Raw genomic sequence first — 20,688 nt, forward strand, 5'->3', positions numbered from 1 at the left:
AGCCAGCCTTCCTGTGGTTCTGGGTGATGTCCGTTCCGTCTTTTAGTTGTATTTTTGAAGTGGTTGTTCGAGGCAGCAAACTCTGGTGTTTACCTATGCCGCCATCTTGGGTGTCTCCCCAAGTATATATTAAGAAGAAAAGAAAAGCATAACTAAACTTAACTATGGGAGATTGCCAAGGGAGATTGATTTTCTTTACTAAAGCCAGATAGGGCTAAGGGAAAGGGACAATTAGTTGCCTGCTGGCTGGAGTTGGGATGGGGAAGCGAGGTGGCACTCCTATCTCTACCCTGACTGCCTCTTTTTTCCTGAGTGAAGGTTGTACAACAGATCCTCCAAACAGTGGTAAGATTCCCCTTGAGTTGTTTGAGCCTAATTTCCTCAAGCTATGTTCCAAACCCTACTTTTATTAACACCTGCAGTGGTGTATCTTCATATCTTTCAAATAGATATTTACTGAAAGCACTTATGAGTTATTCCTTTTAGAAGGAACTAGTAGGATACCAAGTTTTGGTGTCCATTTTGGTTACATTTTTAATAAAGCGGAAAGGAGAATCTTTCCTTGGGATTAGTGTTGCCCAAAATGAAAAAAAGATTGAGTAGTCAAATAAGTTTGGGAAATTCATTGTAGCCTCATCTTGGATGTTTCCAGTGCATATTAGCATATTACAATTTCTGAAGTTTTGTGGTAAAAACCTGTTTATTTGTTCAACTCACTGTTTCCCCAAGCTTATGAGTATTAATTTCCTGGGGCTACCGGAACACATTACCACAGAGAAGCTAAAACAAGAAATTATTCATTCTCTCACAATTCTGGAGGCTAAAAGTCTAAGATCAAGGTGTCAGCAGGGTCATGCTCTCTGAAGGCTCTAGGAGAGGATCCTTTTCTGCCTCTTCCTAGTTTCTGGTGTTTGGTAGCAGTCCTTGGCTTGTGGCAGTATAATGCCAATCTTCTCAATTCTCACATGCCCTCTTCTGTCTGTGTGTGTTACGTTCCCAGATTTCTCTGGTTTTAGAAAGACACCCAGTCATTGGATTAACGGCCACCCTGACGTTATCTTAACTTGATTACATCTGCAAATATCCTATTTTCACCACAGGTTCCAGTTGGATATGATATATTGGGGACACTCTAACTCAAGACATTAAATGAAAAGAGGAATATGATAATCACATATATCTTTGCACATTCTGAGATATTAGTCTTCTAGAGAATACACTTTGAGGAAGGTACATGGAACATAGGCCCCTCTATAATTTTATATTCTAACCAACCCGTTTGGGGATTTGAAGTGGGTAGGAGAGGGGCCTAAGAATAAATGGAAAGAATGTTATTCCTTGTGCATTGCTTATCATACTAAATTGTAATTCTCTGTAATTTTCTCTTCCCTCCTTCTAGAGTTGTCTATATATTTGGCCCACCAGTTAAAGAGCCTCCTACGGATGTTACTCCCACTTTCTTGACAACAGGGGTGCTCAGTACTTTACGCCAAGCTGATTTTGAGGCTCAGAACATTCTCAGGGAGTCCGGTAAGTTGCTCATGTTGCTTATCACTGCATGCTCTAACTAAAATTTGGATGCTTGGCATTGTGATTTCTAGTAGAATAATAAGATTCTTAATTTTTAGGTGCTTTCATGTTTATGGATAATTCTATGATGTTGCCTTCATAAAAAACTTATCCACCCTTTGGTTGTGTGCAGGCATGTGCAGAGTGGCAAAAAATTTGAGTAGCCCAACTTGCAACTGATGTTGAACAAGGCAGTACTCTGCTTTCTTGTTCTAGTTCTACTGTAAACAAATGTTCTTTTTGTAGGCTATTTAGTGGCATATTTTTGGCATTTTCATGCTTTTGGTTGGTGATTTCACTGTTTAAAATGTCCCCCAAGCCGAAACCGGTTTGGCTCAGTGGATAGAGCGTTGGCCTGCGGACTGAAAGGTCCCAGGTTCGATTCCGGTCAAGGGCATGTACCTGGGTTGTGGGCACATCCCCAGTAGGGGATGTGTAGGAGGCAGCTGATCGATGTTTCTCTCTCATCGATGTTTCTAACTCTCTATCTCTCTCCCTTCCTCTCTGTAAAAAATCAATAAAATATATTTAAAAAAAAAAAATGTCCCCCAAGCATAGTGCTGAGGTGCTGTCTAGATTTCTAAGCACAGGAAGGCTGTGATGTGCCTCAGAGAGAAAATATGTAGGTTAGCAAGGTTTGTTCATGCCTGAATTATAGTGCTGTTGGCCGTGAATTCAATGTTAATGAATCTGCAATAAATATTAAATACATAAAAAAAGGTATCTACTGATCGGTTGATGAAATGTGACCAGAGGCTTGCAAGAACCTAACTGTATTTCCTCTAGACCATAACTACCACGAATTAAAAGAATAGGCTTTATATATACGTTACATACATATAGTGTCATCACTACATCATAGCACTACAGTCAAATTTTATTACTTGTATTTGTGATTGAGTTTACTTAAAATGCCATGAGAGTAGCTGGAAACAATGCACAATGGCTGTCCTAACTGGTGTGTGTATGTGACTTCAGATATTGTCTGGGAGGGTTTTATTGAACTAGGTCGCAGTGCTTTTCCATGGATGGTGATTGGCTCTCTATGTTAACTTCCTTTCTCTAGGTTATGCTGGAAAAATCAGTCAGATGCCAGTGATTTTGACACCATTACATTTTGATCGGGACCCACTTCAGAAGCAGCCTTCATGCCAGAGATCTGTGGTTATTCGAACCTTTATTACTAGTGATTTCATGACTGGTATACCTGCAACACCTGGCAATGAGATCCCTGTAGAGGTAATTTATATATTCCTTCTAATGTATATTTTCTATGCCTCATACATTTTATAATATGGCGAGTGGAATAGACTATGACAATGTTGATATTTGGTTTTCTGTTCAGAAGACAGGCTCTTTTTATCTCCACATGATTGTTCAGTACACTGTAGTAGAAAAAGGCCTTAAATATATTAAAACCCTCTAGATGTCTGATTACCATATGGAGAGGAACCAAACAACTCTAATCTATAACTTTATTTAATTTTGCCAACCAACCTCTACTTTACAAATAATATTTTCTAAGTAAAGAAGAAAACCTGAGGAGTGAAGAAAAGTTTATTGGAAATAAGGATGAGAATTGATGGCATTATGACCAGAAACCCAAGAATTCTTTAATGTTCTGCTACCAGCAATTCAATTTTTGATCACCATCTCCCTCTCCTATTCTCTCTCCACCAAGGAGTCATTTGCTTGTTAGAAGATGAAAATCACACTGAGCTTTTGTTAGTTGGACCACTGCTCCAGTAGCTAATGCAAGGCTCTGGTTGTAGCTGCACAGCTGGGCTGGGAAATGTGGCTTACAGTCTGTTTTTTGTTAGGCTCAGATTTGCCAAATTTTTGTTCAGTGACCAGGCTTTCTCCTCCTGTACACTTGTCAGTGGTTATTATTATAATGCATTATGCACCACCTTGGTAGACTCAGAGTTGTTTTAGCCACAGATAATTTGTGAAGAATTGGCTTAAACACATAAAATACTATGTTTAGATGCCAGAGCAATGTGAAATTGCTATGAATGTTTCTAAACACTTGTCGTGGACCTGCGACAAACATAACCCGTAGGCTCACACCTATCTGTGGGCCGTACTTTGAGTAGTATTGAATTTCAGTGACTTCAACCTATAGAGGGAAGTAGGTTCACTACCTAAAATTAATCAGAGGCCATCCCATGTACATAGAAGCAAATAGTAAAAATAGATTACAGTTTCAAATTGCAAATGCAAGCCCTTTGGGTTTTTTGGACATGCAGTGGATTCTTTTAATTGTAATCTTTGTTTTATAACAGGTGGTGTTAAAGATGGTCACTGAGATTAAGAAGATTCCTGGTATTTCTCGAATTATGTATGACTTAACATCAAAGCCCCCAGGAACTACTGAGTGGGAGTAATAAACTTCTTGTTTCACTAAAGTACTGTGTGCAGTTTAAATTAATTAGAGACCATTCCCAGTATTGACACGCAGTACTGTGAAGAGTGCTGGAGCGGCTATATTACATCTGAATTCTTCACAGCAAAAATTTATGGCCTGAAGGCTGAGTTGGGAATAACTAAAGGGGACTGAAGTTTGTACGGGTATAATCAACGCATCATTGCCTACACTCAGACAGATTGACACTGCATTTGCCTTTCCCTCACTTGTTCTTTATGTGTAAACTTACTGTTGCTATTGATGTCTGTCAATGAAGATGTATGGAGGTGGGTGAGTTTGGGGTATTAATGGGCTTCCAAGTTCCCTTGCCAGTTTCTAAGAGCTGTTAGAAAACTCCCATGACTTAGTATGTATGCCTGTTGGAGAATCTGAGTTTCCATGTCAATAACCTCGTTTCTCCAAAGGGTGGGGGAAGTGATGAACATGTCAGATAAAGGTATAGGTGGACTGTTCCAGCCACTTTTTCAGTACACTGGCATTATAAATGTAAGCTACTTTAAGATGAAAAGCACTAGGAATTTGCAGAAGTGCTTTAGAATTTCATGATACCACAGCCATGGGAGAAAGAAACTATGAGTGGTCTCAGTTTAAAATGTTTTCAAATCCTGTTTCCCATAGATGTCGTGTTGCTCACGTAGCTTTTTCACTAATAAGGAGCTTTATCCTCCCTGCCTTATATTGCCTACTACAGCAGCCTGGATAGGAAGTTTCTGTTCTCTTCCTAGAAGAGACTGGCTTTGGTGCAGCATCAAGTTTGAGGGCTTTAATCTCGTTTGGTCAGAGGGGAAGCTCTGAGACCACGAAGACCATTGTGCATGCCCGCAGCTTACAAATGCACGCCCGCAGCTTCTATTACCTAGTGAAGAGTTGTAAAATGAACTCTTAGATGTCATGTGTTAGGTTTATTACCCACTGCCCAGAAGACTGACTAGTCTTGGTTTGTGCGCGCAATTGCCAAACTTTGTAATCCTACCAGCTGTAAGAGAAGATTCAAGAAGTGGTGTAAGACTTGTTCCCATTGCCACCAGTTTCTGCCAGATCCTTTGTAACATGTAAGTACTATAAAAATAGGCAGTATTAGACGTATATTTTACAACCATTTCTCAGTATTTTAGCTGATGTTACTATTTAAGAATGTTACCATGTTTTTCTTCTTTTGTTTATTGAAGTATAATTGATATGCAACATATTAGTTTTAGGTGTCTATATTTTTCTCATACCACTTACATCTCAGGTTGCTGCCTCTTATTTTCAAAATTCTGTATTAAGGTATAAAATTTTGTATGGGATTCAGTGTTAGACCAATAAAATTATGCGTGGCAGATGTCTTCATTCTGGCTGGCCCAGAGGACAAGAAAACTGTTGCTGGACCGTCGAGGGAAGAACTCTGTCTATTGTAACCGATATCCTTACTTGAGACCAAGGAGTCCATTGACTTCTACAAAACTTGAAAGGTTCCTTCTCTGTCCTGATGATGGGTTATTCTTAATGGCCCTTTGAAAAGAGGATATATTAGTGATCTGGCCTTTAGACCTGGAATAGACAACCTATAAAGGGCTTACAAATATTTATGTTTATGTGAAAAATTTCTAGCAAAAGTGTTTTATAATTTTGTTTTCAAGCAAATATTAGGAATCTGTAGTAATAGTTGTTTTTTTGTGTCCCCGCCCCTAGAGTGCATTCAAGGGAACAATGCTCCCCTGAATAGTACATGTAAAGGGTTAGGTCATGGAAGCTTGGAAAGTGCTGTTCACTTGTCCTTCCATCTTGGGGACTCATGGTATATATTGCATTCAAAACTCTGAGAAATTTTGAAGTTAACAATTGTTAAAATTTTTTTAGCCTGATGTTTTCCTGATATTTATTCACTAAACCCCTTCTTATATAGTCCTACTTAATACTGGAAAATGGTTTCTCCAAAGCACAGCTTGACATGATAGAAAAAATTAAAATTTCAGAAATTTCCTGACACTTTGTACCCTCTCTTCCTCTGCAAAGCACTTTTGTGCCATATAGTATTATTCTATACCTTTGGAGTATTTCATTTGAGCATCTGAGAAACGTTAAGATTATAATCCCATTTTACACTTAAGGAAACAAGCTCAGTTTAGTAATGGATACCTAAGGAGTTTCAGAATTAAATGTGATCTTTGGTAGGTCATGATGGCATTCCTGTCATTCACCACTCACCTGGGTGCCTCTCTAATATGCCTTGTTTCTTTGTACCTATTAGAAGGAGAGTAGCAGAGCACTGGAAGCATCGTTTGGGAAGCATAAGATTGGGAAGTACAAAAGAATATTTAAGAACCAGATACAATATTTAAGAACCCATCTTTTGCTGCCTTCTTCCTGAAGCAGCAGCATGCATGTAGCTAAATAAGAATTGTAAAAGTTTGTTTCTTGCTGTGTTTGGGTTTAACTCCTGAGAGCCTGTTCTACCAAAATCCTTGAATGAAACCTCGAGAGAATGAAGGCATTCAGATTAGGTAGGTGGGACTGTCCTTTAATTTTTTCCCCCACATCAGATATGACCCAAAGGTAAATATAAAAATACATTGTAAAGTCAAATGTTACTCCCTTTTTTGAAGCTATGGCATAGGTAAGCAGGGTTTGAACAGTTGAATCTTCCGTTGTGATCATGACACTTGGAAAATGCCCATCAACATGTACCCGCTGGCCATCTTTTCATTGTGTGTTTTTGGGAAAGTTGGCAGAATATGCTTTTGCTTTGAGACCAGTAAAGAGTCTCCCACAATCAGTTGTAGACAGGTAATTGTTGGCAGAGCTGGAGCTCAAATCCAGGCTTGCAGCTCTCTGCCTTGAAGAAGTAATGCTCTATGGGCCTTTGTGGTAAGGCCTAACAGGAAGTTACCAGTGTAATAGACCATCAGGGATAAATGTACTTCCAAAGTGTTAAATCATCTTCTTTTTGATGGTTAGTGATTAGTGTTTGGAGATAGTAGTATCTTCCAGAAATTCCTCTGACACTCATGCCCAATGTTATACCTCTGTTTCTTTCTACCTTTATATACTACTCCACTATTCTACACTCTGCTCCTTTCTCCCCCTCTTTTCTGAATTCTCATTGGAATTTGGTGAGGACACACCTCAATGGAGGCTCCTTTCATTGTCCCAAATTAATATAATTGGAAACTGAATACAAGTTGGATGCCTTCACCATCGGAAAGCATTCCTTTTGTCCCTACTGAGGTAGCTGAGCCACACAGGTGGCATAGGAGCTCAGGATAGTTCACCACTGCAGGGTGTTGACAATAGTGATGTTGCATCCTTGGCTCTTATATTCCTGAGTGTTTCATTTAATGACAAGAGGTTTGTACTCTCCCAGTCCAAAATGCCAGCTCCCAGCCCTGGTCTTCATATTGAAGAGGCCCAGGTATGCTACCCAACTCTTTCTGCCAGTGGTTCTCAACCCTGGGTGCCTATTACTACTGCCCGAGGACTTAAGTCTGGGTCATGCTCAGACCCCTCCATCAACTCAAATGTGAATCTTGGTGGGGCTCAAGCATTGGCAGTTTTTAAGTCTCTCCACTGGAACAAATTGTTAATGAGGAATATACCTGGCCTATCTGGTTATGGTTTAAAGTCTTAGACAAACCTATAGATGAGAAGAGAAGGCCATAGATACTGCCTTGTTGAAGATCTCATAGCTAAATTAGTTCAGAACTAGGGACCAGACTCCAGAACTGAGTCTAACACTGCATTGTTGCTCAGACACTCAAAAGGTATGTTTGGTGATAATTAAGGCAGCTGACATAAATGTTGCCCCTGTTGAGGTTGCTTCTCTCAATCTATTCTTTTTGAATATATATATATGTTTAAAAAGTTTGAGGACCCCTGCCCTATACCATTTGTAAACCAAAGTACTCTACAAATATGTCACTCTTACAAGCTTTTATTTTTTAAAAATATTTTTTATTGAGTTTTAGAGAAAGGAAGGGAGAGGGAGAGAGAAACATCAGTAAGAGAATCATTGATTAGCTGTCACGCCCCCCTACTGGGGATTGAGCCCAGGCCAGGACATGTAGCCCTGACCTGGAATCAAACCGTGACCTGGTTCACGGGTCGACGCCCAGCCGGGCAGTCCACCCCTATGCTGCAGCCACCTTTCCAAATCTGAGTCTGGCCAGATCATGAAACTGATACTGAGCTAGCCCTGTACCCACTCCGAGTCCTGGAGCTGTGTTGGAATAATTCTCTGGAGATCTAGAGATTACCTGCCAGAAACCTAAGTTCCTGAGTGAGAATCTTTTGAGCACCTCCATCTTAATTTACCTACCCACTAGGGTCTTTGTTCACTGGTGATTCCTGTGGCATTTTTTGACTTTGTTAAGGCCCTTTGATTAACAAAATCATGAAACTTTGGGCGGAGTTTGGCTATTTCTTGAGTATACTAAAAGTAACCAACCGAAGTGGAGTGTATGCTTTTGGAGAATACAGATATCTAAGGTAAGAAATTTTCTGTCTTTGAATCTACTATGACCTTAAGGTATTAAATGAAGAAGTGAATGTAACCTTTGGAACAGACTTTTCATAAAGAAATATTTTGTTAATTGGAGTAAGTAGTATAGTTGTGAAATAATCGTGTAATTGTTCATGGCATACTTGTATGTTGTGATAATGTTGGCATAAAACCGCTTTGCTAAATTAATGTGAAATGACTTTAATGCCTTTTGTCTTCAATATGCGTCATAAAGGAGGAAACCACTTTCACAATTTGTCGTTAAGCTTCAGTGTTCATGAGATAGTCAGAGCAAGAGCAAAGAGGACAGACACTATTGGGACATGGGAAATAAGAATTTGCATAGACTATCAGGGGTTTCTGGATAATGAACTTAATCTCTTACATATGTGAGAGGGTGGGCAGCATTTTGCCTAGAATGTTAACAGTGAGCATAGTGGACATAAAATACTGGGTAGCTTTTTATTTAAATCATTAGCTTAAAGGGGTATGTATTTGTGTTTCTGAAATTAAAGTCATACACTTTTTTTATATTTATATTTATATTTGATCAAATCAGTTCCCAATTTCTTAAAACAAATTACCTTTATTAATTTGATACAAAAGTTGGATCCATTTCATTGTTCAGAACTATGTTATAAGAGTTGATCAAACTTATCAAAGTAAATGTGTATATGAATGAGTTACCAATATGAGGATCTGAGGAAATAACTGTGTTCAGAACCAATTCCCTCATTATTCTCAGGTAGCTCCAGTATGTTTCCTTCACAGCATTGATCTGGTCTGGCCTGCTATCTGAGAAGACTTTAATTCAGCAGTATTTTTGAAAAGTTTTTATTGTTTTAACATGGCTCAAATCAATATTGAGTTTATATCTTAAACTCTCAAAAACCTGTCATTCTCTCTTTTTTAGAAAAATTCTACTGTTATCAAAAGCTATATTTCATACCATAGCTACGTAGGGTGTTTTTTTGTTTTTTGTAGATTGTTACTGGATTATTGTAATTATACACACACACACACACACACACACACACACGATACGAGAAAAGCAACTAGGAATTTCACTTTAACCTCACTGTTACCCAAATACTGTGTCGAATTCTAATTACTCTTTCATATTTCAGAATGCTATTATACATGCAGTTTTATATTACAGTTCATTTAGCAATATGTCACTTGCCAACACATTTAAAAAATATCACCACAGAGAAAAGTATATTTTAAAAATTTCCACTTAATGTGGCTACATTGACTAGTGAGGAACACGAGAGCCTTTTGTCAAGATGCCTTTACCCAATTGCATTAGGATGATCGATATTTGCTCTGATATCTAAGTAAAAGCTTCAATAGACAAAATATTGACCTAAGTGCAAGAAAATTCCAGCTTCTGATTCTTCTAGAAAGCAGCATCTTTACAGTGTGGGTGGTAAGGATGTAATGATATAATGAATGGAACTATTTATTTTAATGCTTTGTTTTTTAGGGAAAAAGGTGCTAGGAATTATATATACTATGTCCATAATCAATCTCAAGATTTTTCAAACATACACAGCTAGCATCCCATTAATATTCCTATTACTTAGATTCAAGAATTGGTACTTTTACTTAATGATTGAATAAATGATGTAGCACATAGTGAGATTTCCCAGAAGTTGGTAATAAGTATCCAGAGATTTAAAAATTAATAGCCTGGCCAGCCTGGCTCAGTGGTTGAGCATCAACCTATGAATCAGGAGGTCACAGTTAGATTCCAAGTCAGGGCACATGCCCTGGTTATGGGCTCGATCCCCAGTAGGGGGTGTGCAGGAGGCAGCCTATCAGTGATTCTCATCATTGATGTTTCTCTCTCTCCCTTCCTCTCTGAAATCAATAAAAATATATTTAAAAAGAAGAAGAAAAGCACAGCATTTAGTAGTGGGTGGTAGACCCAGCTTCAGATGGTCTGAACAATTTCCATGGTGCTTATGGTTAGACTGGCCTGTTCAGGTTTCCTTTAGAAACTCCTCTCCTTAGTTCTTCGCTGGATCTTTTGCTCTTTCCCAAAGATAAATGGAGAGTTGTAGAAAAGAAGGTTAGGCCATTAAATCTCAATGAGGACTTCAAGGTTGTGTTTCAGCTTTTGTTGCAGCAGAGAAACACTGTTTAGCTCATGACTCAGGAAGTGAAGACTGATGGTGTTTATCCCAGGAGGTTTATTTTTGAGTGCTAATGTGCTGCTGAGTGGCCTGGCAAATGAGAGGCAGCCAGAGGCTGCATTAATTTTGTGGTGTAAGGCTAGAAGAGCAGGAGATTTATTATCCATCGTAATTACTATAAACATTTGGCATTTATTCAGTAAGGGGAAGGCATATGTAATGTGACATTTATTATCTTCCGAGCTCATGTAGGTTCGTTGTGGCAGGAACTACTGACTGAGCACCTGTTCTGTGCACTGCACTGAGCTGGACTCCCGATAGCACTCCACGCCTGGAGGAGACACAGGCATGTTTGGTTCCTCTGACTCCCTCACCATTGCCAACCCTCCATGTGCATATATGTATTTTTGTTTGGGCAACACTATGTTTTTAAAATCAGGAGACATTGTAGAAAGAATCAAGATTTTTGGCCTCTCTTGAAAAATGGGAAGATTTGTGAATTTTTGCCAACCGTCCCGTATGGCACAGCTGGCTGCAGCTGCATTGCTATTGCCCACTCAGGAAGCAGTATGAATATCCACGTCTCCACATGGAATCTAGGTAGGTTACAGAGCTTAATGTGAAAAATAAAACTAAAGTTTATGGGAGGAAATGCAGGAAAGTATCTTTGTCTTGCTGTTTGAGGAAAGATTTCTTAAATAAGACTCCAGATAGTTTACAATGTACATGGAAATTTTATTTTATTTAAAAAATATTTTTTATTGATTTCAGAGAGGAAGGGAGGGGGGGGGAGAGAGAGAGAAAGAGGAGAGGAGAGAGAAACATCAATGATGAGAGAGAATCATTGAGTGACTGCCTCCTGCACGCCCCCAGGGGATTGAAAAAATTAAATCTGACACTTTGTTATTGAGCCTGAAACCCAGGCATGTGCCCTTGACCAGAATCGAACCTGGGACCCTTCAGTCCGCAGGCCGACACTCTATCCACTGAGCCAAACCAGCTAGGGCATGGGAAATTTATTTTTATCAGAATTAAAGGTTCTTACTCATCATTGGTCATCATAGAGAAGCAATCTACAGGAAAACAGCTTGGAACAACTATTTTCAGTGTATAAAACCAAGAAGGAATTAACCATTTAGATTCTAGAATATTCAAGGAATTGTTGAACATAATTTTAACTTACAGCCAGAAAAGTCAGAAATATAGAATGTTGATAAGTAATGAATAGAAAGGGAAGTTTGGATAATTATTAAATATCTTAAGTGAATTTAATCAGAAAATGCAATTTAAAAGGAAATGACTCCATTTTCCCATAATTCATTTGGTAAAAATTAGGAAGTCAGATAATATCAAACAGTGGCCAACCCTGCTCTTGAGGGGACACGAAAATTCTCGTGTGCAGCTGGTGGAGGTAGAAATGGCTCTTCGCGTGAGCTATGTGGGCAGGGCAGGGTGAAATGAAGAATGTGTATGTGCTATGCCTAGAATTTCATGCCTGAGGTCATGTCAACATCCATGGGTGAGTCTGACTTGAGCAGCTCCACTGCCCAACACTAGGTGTTGCAGTTGCCTGTTATCCAGTCACACATTTTTTATCTTCCTGTTTGGTTGTTCTCAATGTGTTCATTTATCTCCACTCAATAAAGTCCTCCTGTGCATAAAACCACCAAGTGCCCTACTCCACCTTTGCCCAAGCAGTATTTTTCTACAAGCCAGAGGGACAATTCCTGCGATTTAGCTACCCTAATGCTGCTGGATCTGGAGTGGCAAATGGTGGTTGGATTTTACAAGACCCCTTTGCCCTCGTCCTTCATTTTCAGCCTGTTTGTACATTGATCCTCTCTGTGCAGACTTGGCTAGGTGGGTGAAGCACCCTCCTAGGAACCGCGTTAATGATAAGCCCAAATCTGGGTCTCTGAAGAGTGACACACTGCCTTTCATTTGCAGAGTCTGGAAGCCCCTCTGGCCTTTGCCATATTGAAGTTTTGCAGCAACTGTGATATTTAGAGAGGACACATACGCAGAATGGGCACGGGGGGAGGACTCAGTCTTCTCAGCAGAGGGCCTCCCTGCAGGCTGGATTTATTAGATTTTTCACTTTCCTTCACCATTTGAATTTCCAAATCTTATTTACTTTAAAGCAGCTGAATTGTACCCGAACACTGCAGCCTTAGTCCCTGGGGGCCAAGAGCATCTGCCGAACTCTTCCAACTGTCTACAAGCAGCATCTGTTTTGAGTCTCCTGTGCTTACCTCCTCAGACAAAGGGACATCTCACAGTGCTGGGATTTTTGTGATAAAAAAAATGTATCAATGAGTGTATCTTACATCTCAGTTTTTTCAATAACTTATGCTTCATGTTAATATTTCTAGTTTAGGAGTAACTGAAGTGATTTCTTAATGCTTAACAGAGCAAAATGTGTTGCTTAGCTTTGAGTCATTCATGCATGCATGCATGCATGCATTCAATAAGTGCTTTCTGAACACATGTATCAGGTATGTGGCTCTAACTCTCACCAGGTAATTGTTAGGTTGTCCTCTTCCTTTGATGATGAGATTATGTGTTGCATATTTTGGAATGGTTTACATTTGCTGCGTGGCTTTTCAAATTATTAAGTAGGGAGTGGATGTTCTTGAAAATGGAAGGAAGATGTATTGGTACCTTCTAACTGACTTGACTTCTCACTCAGTAGTAATCTGGATGGTTAGGTTTTAGTGAACATAATCTGCTTTTCATGCTGAGCTGGAGTGAGGCATTTTATGGTGTGTGGTGTGGTATAGTATAGTACCGTATATCACACTACAGTGTAGTATATGGGTATACAGCAGATTCGTAGAATAGCTCAAGGGATCTTGGGTAAGTGTCTTAAATCTCTATGCCTCAGTTTACTTAAAATTATAGGAATATTTGTGCTTGGTATAACTAAAAAAAATTAGGCGAGGTACTGTATGTGCTCAGCACATAGTATAGGCTCATTAAATATCAGTCTCTTTTATGGCCTCCTATGAGGAACATAAAAAAGGTAGAAAGCCCAGGGCTAGTCCTCAGGAACTAAGGGTCTACTTAGGGAGATGAGACATAGCCTCTATGTAAAATCACCACAGCACTTGCCTCTGAGCGGAACCCTAAATAGCATGAATTCACTTACACCTCATTACACCAATTTTAGAACTCAAAAATGACTTTTCTCAAAAAGTTCATTTATTTATACTTGATGTCCAGAAGGCGTTTTATAAACCAACAACCTTTCCAGGGGAAGTGAAATGCTTGAGTTTTAAATAAGGCTCAAACACACATGCACACACACACACACACACACACACGCACAAGAATATCATAGTGACTCAGGGTTCCATCAGGATGTTCAGCTGAAAGTTCTGCAAATGTTTGATCCATGTGGTGACAGCTCATGGAATATGTTATTTCTCGTGTTTGCAAATAACTGTCTAAATGGAAATCTGTTTAAAGAGATTCTATTTAATATATATGTACTGAAAGCAATTTATCTTGCTATATTTTATATTAAAAGACTTGAAAGCCCTACTACATGTCCTCATGTGTTTTGAGGTGCAGGTCATGGCAGGAAAACTTGAACGTGTCATTTGATAGCGCCAGTTCAATGTGAGTCAATGCTAGGTCAGTGATCTCTAGCAGTTGCCTCTTTTGAAGTGGTTATTTAAAATCCTCATTGGTCTTATGCCAGAAGGTTCAGTGAAAAAAGCAAGAACTTTGAAGACAATGAGACTTAGGTTCTAGCCATATCCCTTGGAATGAGGTATTCAGAATTTGCTGGAATGGAAGTGGTCACATTTGCATAGGAGACAGGGATCAAGGATTGTTACTTTTCTCTTCCCATGTTAACTGCTATTACAACATCTCTGATGATCTAAATTGTCCCAAATGATGAGTAGTGTAAGACAGGCCACTTGGGACCTCCCCAAGGGCACTAACTAGGAAGGTGGCCCCAGCCCCATGCCAGTGCTTCAGCTGTCTTGGGAAGAGATGGTTCTGGACATAACATGTGTCTGAAGTTGAAACCTCAAGGCTTATTCTTCAGTGGTGAGCTTATCAACGCTTTGGAGGAAGTCTTAATGACCAGCCAGGTGTCTGCTGACATTATATCTCACAAAGTTGCTGGTGTCACACATAGGGGCAGTGTAGCCGCAGGTTCTCCGATCACCTTCTGGGATGGCTGTGTTATTCTGAAGCCTGGAGGTGGCGCCTGTGAAGGTGTGGGTGGGAGACAGTGGGTGAAGGGTTGGGAATATGGGGACTCCAGATGTGGCGGCAGTTAAAGAAGGGCACTGATGGAGTGTTTAAAGGAGTCAGGGCCCTGGCTGGTTTGGCTCAGTGGATAGAGTGCAGGCCTGCAGACTGAAGGGTCCTGGGTTCGATTCCTGCCGGGGGCACATGCCTGGGTGGTAGGCTCAATCCCCGGTGGGGGGCATGCGGGAGGCAGCTGATCAATGATTCTCTCTCATCATTGATGTTTCTCTCTCCCTTTCCCTTCCTCTCTGAAATAATTAAAAAAATAAAAATATTAAAGGAGTCAGGGATTGGGAATTCCTAATCACTCTTCCCCATGGAGAAGCAATTAACATACACATCAAGAGCAGAGTTGAGACTTGACTACAGGTTTTGTTCTGCCTCCAGTCTCCCTAGTCTGGCCATTCCCAATGAGACAATGTATGTATGGACTAGGGGCAATAGGAGTAGCTTATTTGGCCAGCCTTCCCCTTGGTGCAGGTGCTCAGGTATCAGTGGCCACTGTTCCTGAGCCCATGCTCAGCTCTTGGTGTGCCTCTCTAGGAGCTCCTGTGCCCCCGGTGTGTTTTTTGAGGGGATCAATGTAAACTTTTGGCTCTTTTCTCCCCCTGTGTTGGAGTGTTCTCAGAGGTGGAGAAGTCAGAGCTCTACATGGCCTTATTCACAACTCCCTGAATGAACTTGCACCAGTCTCAACCTCACTGGGCGCTGGGGACAAAAATACTTATTTCACTTGCTTTACATGTTTGATGCTAGATTAAAGTGAGAAAATGCATGCCAAGAAGACTCTTCATTTGAAATGGAAGGATACAAAGCATACAGAGAGAAGCATTTTTAAGGATTCCTGGAAGAGCAGAATGAGATTTAATGTGTCCTTGAAGTAAATAAGGTATTTTGTGTTAAAGCCCACCAACGAAAGGCCATCAGGAACACAATGAGTGTAATGAAAAGAAGTGTGGTTTATTTTTCTTGCTGTAGCAAGACTGCAAGTGCTCCCAAGGAACCTGGAGGAGCTGGGAGAAGCATCTTGTAGCAGGTGAATGGGTTCTGGGTGATTCCAGGTGGGTCTAAGGTTGTGGAGGCCAATTGTGGACCAGCTGTTTGAGGAGAGAGCAGCGGATTTGTGATTGTGCATCTTAGCGTGTTTATCAGTCAGTCAGGAGGACTGGCGTGGGTGGGCGTGCTCTTACCGAGGAGCAGGAGCAGCAGTCTCTCCTGTTAAACAGAAGAGGGGGATGTTTCACCACTTTTGTGGTTGCAGAGTGGCCTTATCTCTGTCTTATTCTCAATGCGGTCGTGGAGTGGCCTTGTTTAGACATTTTTCTCTTCTCTGAGTGTGGCTTATATTCTGTTGGGAACAACGTGGCCTAAATGCCAGCAGGGCTGCTTTCTCACCTGGTTTTATGTGTATTTACTTACCCCCTTTTGTGGAAGGCAAAGATGGAATTTATATTCTAGAAGAGTGCCAAGGCTGACCACTGGCACAGAGGGTCTCTAATTGGGTTTTGGAAGTTGTTTAAAAAATGAGTGTTAAGTTAAAGAACAAAAATGGGGAACATCAACCACCACAGAAACCCCAGGAGTGGAGCATCCGGGAGAGTGCGTGGTGAGGTGTGGGCCAGAAGCGATTCCAGAGTCAGGGGCAGCTTCTACAGGCAGGTGTCTGCTCATGGTACCTGTGAGGAGGCCACAAAAGGTGTGCAGAATTCTTGTTTTCTGACTTTATTTTATTTTTATTTTTTAAATACATTTTTAATTGAGTTTAGAGAAAGAAAGGGAGAGGGAGAGGGAGAGGGAGAGGGAGACAGATAGAAATATCAATGATGAGAGAGAATCATTGATTGGCTGCTTCCTGCTAACCACTCCTTACCCTCAAACCCCCACCCCCCACACACATACACACTGGGGATTGGACCTGCAACCCGGGCATGTGCCTGACTGGGAATCGAACTGTGACCTGCTGATTCGTAGGTTGATGCTCAACCACTGAGCCACGCCAGCCGGTCTGCACAATCTTCACTTTAATCTTTATTTGATTGAGATAAATGAGAGTGGTAAACTGGCAACACTGGTTACTTCTGGGAAGTGATACCTATGGGTTCAGGGAGAAGATGTCACTCTTTGCTTTATACACATAGATTATTTATACTTTATGGGTTAATGATTTTTAATTAAGAAAAACAAAAAAAAATGAAACAATGTAAGAAATGGCAGGTAAAATGTGTGATTTGCTCCAGGGATGCTCTCTAAGGGATGATTTTAGAATTAATATTTTCTTTTTTTTTTTGGAAGTGAAATTCAACATTTCCTTTTGGGAAGGGACTGGTGTAGGTATCTTGGATCTGTTTTAAAGATCCTATATAATAAAAGGGTAACATGCAAATTGACCCTAACGCGGAACGACTGGTCACTATGATGCACACTGATCACCAGGGGGCAGACGCTCAATGCAGGAGCTGCCCCCTAGTGGTCAGTGCGCTCCCACAGGGGGAGCTCTGCTCAGCCACAAGCCAGGCTGACGGCTGCGAGCGCAGCGGCAGTGGTGGGAGCCTCTCCTGCCTCCTCAGCAGTGCTAGGGATGTCTGACTGTGGCTTAGGCTTGCTCCCTGCAGGGGAGACATCCCCCGAAGTCTCCTGGGTCGCCAGAGGGATGTCTGACTGCCAGCTTAGGCCTGATCCCCAAGGGAGCAGGCCTAAGCCGGCAGGTGAACAATCCTGAGGGGTCCCGGACTGCGAGAGGATGCAGGTTGGGATGAGGGACCCCCGCACCACCCCGAAATTTCATGTACCAGGCCTCTAGTAATTTTAATAAAAAGCTAAAAATCATGATTCTCATACAAATATAAAATGAAAATTTTCAATGATTTTTTTGATTCATTAATTAATGGAGAACCAACCAGTTTGAGAATAATAGACAACCAGAAATGTTGAAATGAATTTTCTCAATAAATGTAAAACTGGCTTCGTGGAGAGAGAAGGGTATCAGTTTGTTCTCTAAAAAAATTATTTATTTATTTATTTATTTATTTATTTTAGAGAGAAAGGAGAGGCAGAAAGATAGAAACATCAAAAATGAGAGAGCATCATTGATCGACTGCCTCCTGCACACCCCCTATGGGGATCAAGCCACAATCAGGCATGTGCCCTAACAGGTAACAGTGGCCTTTTGGTTCATGGGTCAATGCTCAACCACTGAGCCACACTGCCAGGCATTAGTTTGTTCTGACTGATATCCTTTAGGGGAATAGCTCTGCTTCTGGTTCTAAATGCAATAAAGTTTACTCAATTTGGGCTTAATTCCATTAAGAATTCCATTAAGAATTCCATTCTTAATTGCATAGGAATTAGTATGAGGTTTGCTCTGCCAACCATTTCTTTGTAGGTGATGAAAATTAATACTATAAATATGATTCTGATCATGTCTGGGGTGTTACTAGTGATTTACATTTTAAGAGCAACTATATTCCAGACATCTTAGAAATATTATTTAGATATTTAGTTAAATTAAACATATATTTACTGTTTAGACTGCCAAGTTCTGAGAGAAAAATTTGTGCATTCTGATATGAGTTAATGAAATTGCAAATCTGGCTTATTTTGATGATCTCTCAACCACAGTTTGAGTGAATGAACCAATGAACAAGGAATATGGTAGTCCAATTTGAGTTATTGTATGTATCCTACTAAATTAAATAAAATTTATTTTATGCCCCAAATCTTTCCATAATGGTAGTTTCTAAGGAATTATTGGCTCAAAGCAATTGAGTGATACCATTTTGTTATTCGACAAACTTTGAGAAAGCATGATTGTGAGCCAAGTAAATTTATTAGCTTGTTTCACTGAAATGCATTGGAACAACTAGATAAATAATCTTAGCCAGGTTTCAAAGTGCTTCTGATCCAGTCAGAAGTGACTTTGATAATTAAGCCACAATAATCAGGTATTACTGAACACTTGACTGTTGAATACAGAATACTATGTACTGATGATAGCACTTACTGAAGTATAAAAAAAGGTATTTTTCAATGCTAATAAAACATATAGTGTTAAATAGATCATTTAAGATGTGCAAATGCCTTTTTTTAGATATTAAAACCAAGCAGATACTTCTTCTGGTTGGTTTTAATATGTATCTATGTGGCAGACCCATTTTAGCCTAAGATTTTGTCAGGTTGATTAGAACTATACCATTTTCAGAAAGCCAGGACCCACTTCCTAAGATCTTAATGAATTCTACCCCCTGGCACATTGTCATCCAAGGTTAGTCAGGCATCTCAGCCATGACATTCTGCAAGGGAATCTAAAACACTGAAGGTGGAATTTTATGGGTATTGAAGGTAAAGAAAATGATGCCTATCTTTTGTTTGTTTAGTGTTCCTTTTTGCATTAGGAAATTCAATAACCTGAATAAATGACTACCTTAGTAGCCAGGGGATAAAGAAACTAACAATGCTAGCAAGACACTTTATTTTGTGCCAGCATCTATATTGAGTGCCACACCTGCTTTTTCACAGTTATGCTTAATCCTCAGATCAAACTTAGAATTGTTTCTGTTTTTCACATATGAGGAAACTGTAGAATAGTTAAGTGACTTGCCCAAGGCCATGCAGTTAGTAAGCGGTAGAGCCAAGCCTCCAAGTCCTGAAGACAGATCATCACACTTAATCCCTGCTTTGTAAAGAAACAAATATTTTTGAAATGATTTTGCAAAATTATTTTTGGTAATTAAAAATTACTTTTTTTTCTGTAGTCCTTCTACCATTAGAGCTATACCATGAGGTTTTTTGGTGCCAAGGAAGGGGAAAAATATTCCTCTGGAGAAGGGAAGCTCATGGGACTGGTAAGAAGGAAGCTATGACATAAGGAGAATTGTTCCCAGAAGGGAAAGTAAATAGGAAGTCCTTCTGGTGGGAGAGGAAGAAAGGGGCTGAGAAAGAGGAGGGCCTGATAAGAGTTTCTTGGCTCTCCATGTCCTCAGGGTTAAACATCTAAACAGGCTTTGGGCTGTCAGATGGTAGCCAGACTGGGGAGACTGTAGGCCAGGGGTGGGCAACCTTTTTGTGAGTGCGTGCCAAAACCAGCAAAATCTCTGACTCAAAATTCTTCTGCGTGCCAACCCTAATTTTTTGAGAACATGTTACACCTACTTGATATCTCTTAAGGTGTACGTATGTGAAGAACCTTGAAGAAATAATAAAATTCATTCGAGCGACAAAAACACAGTATATGATGATGAAAAATACATTTATTTTTTAATGTATACATGTACACTGATAGTCCGACAGAAAACTTTATGACTCCGTTTGATATTATCAGTGGGACTTTTGCTGCTGCATCACTGATGACAGAGATTTTACATCAGGTTTATTTTAAAAAAAAAAAAAAGAATTCCATTCTTAATTGCATAGGAATTAGTCTGAGGTTTGCTCTGCCAACCATTTCTTTGTAGGTGATGAAGAATTCCATTCTTAATTGCATAGGAATTAGTATGAGGTTTGCTCTGCCAACCATTTCTTTGTAGGTGATGAAAATTAATACTATAAATATGATTCTGATCATGTCTGGGGTGTTACTAGTGATTTACATTTTAAGAGCAACTATATTCCAGACATCTTAGAAATATTATTTAGATATTTAGTTAAATTAAACATATATTTACTGTTTAGACTGCCAAGTTCTGAGAGAAAAATTTGTGCATTCTGATATGAGTTAATGAAATTGCAAATCTGGCTTATTTTGATGATCTCTCAACCACAGTTTGAGTGAATGAACCAATGAACAAGGAATATGGTAGTCCAATTTGAGT

General features: G+C 39.9%; 1 protein-coding gene across 1 annotated transcript in view; it reads left to right on the forward strand.

The window, feature by feature from the left end:
* Nucleotides 1-3,977, forward strand: part of GMPS (guanine monophosphate synthase) — a 51,368-nt gene extending 47,391 nt beyond the window's left edge. The window contains exons 14-16 of the mRNA XM_005874424.2: nucleotides 1,400-1,530; nucleotides 2,636-2,808; nucleotides 3,855-3,977. Of these exons, the coding sequence (XP_005874486.1) occupies nucleotides 1,400-1,530; nucleotides 2,636-2,808; nucleotides 3,855-3,956 (406 nt within the window). The 3' untranslated portion in view covers nucleotides 3,957-3,977. The remainder of the gene's footprint in view (nucleotides 1-1,399; nucleotides 1,531-2,635; nucleotides 2,809-3,854) is intronic.
* Nucleotides 3,978-20,688: the final 16,711 nt, after the last annotated feature.

Source organism: Myotis brandtii, unplaced genomic scaffold (assembly GCF_000412655.1).
Source record: "Myotis brandtii unplaced genomic scaffold, ASM41265v1 scaffold436, whole genome shotgun sequence".
NCBI classification, from domain to species: Eukaryota; Metazoa; Chordata; class Mammalia; order Chiroptera; family Vespertilionidae; genus Myotis; species Myotis brandtii.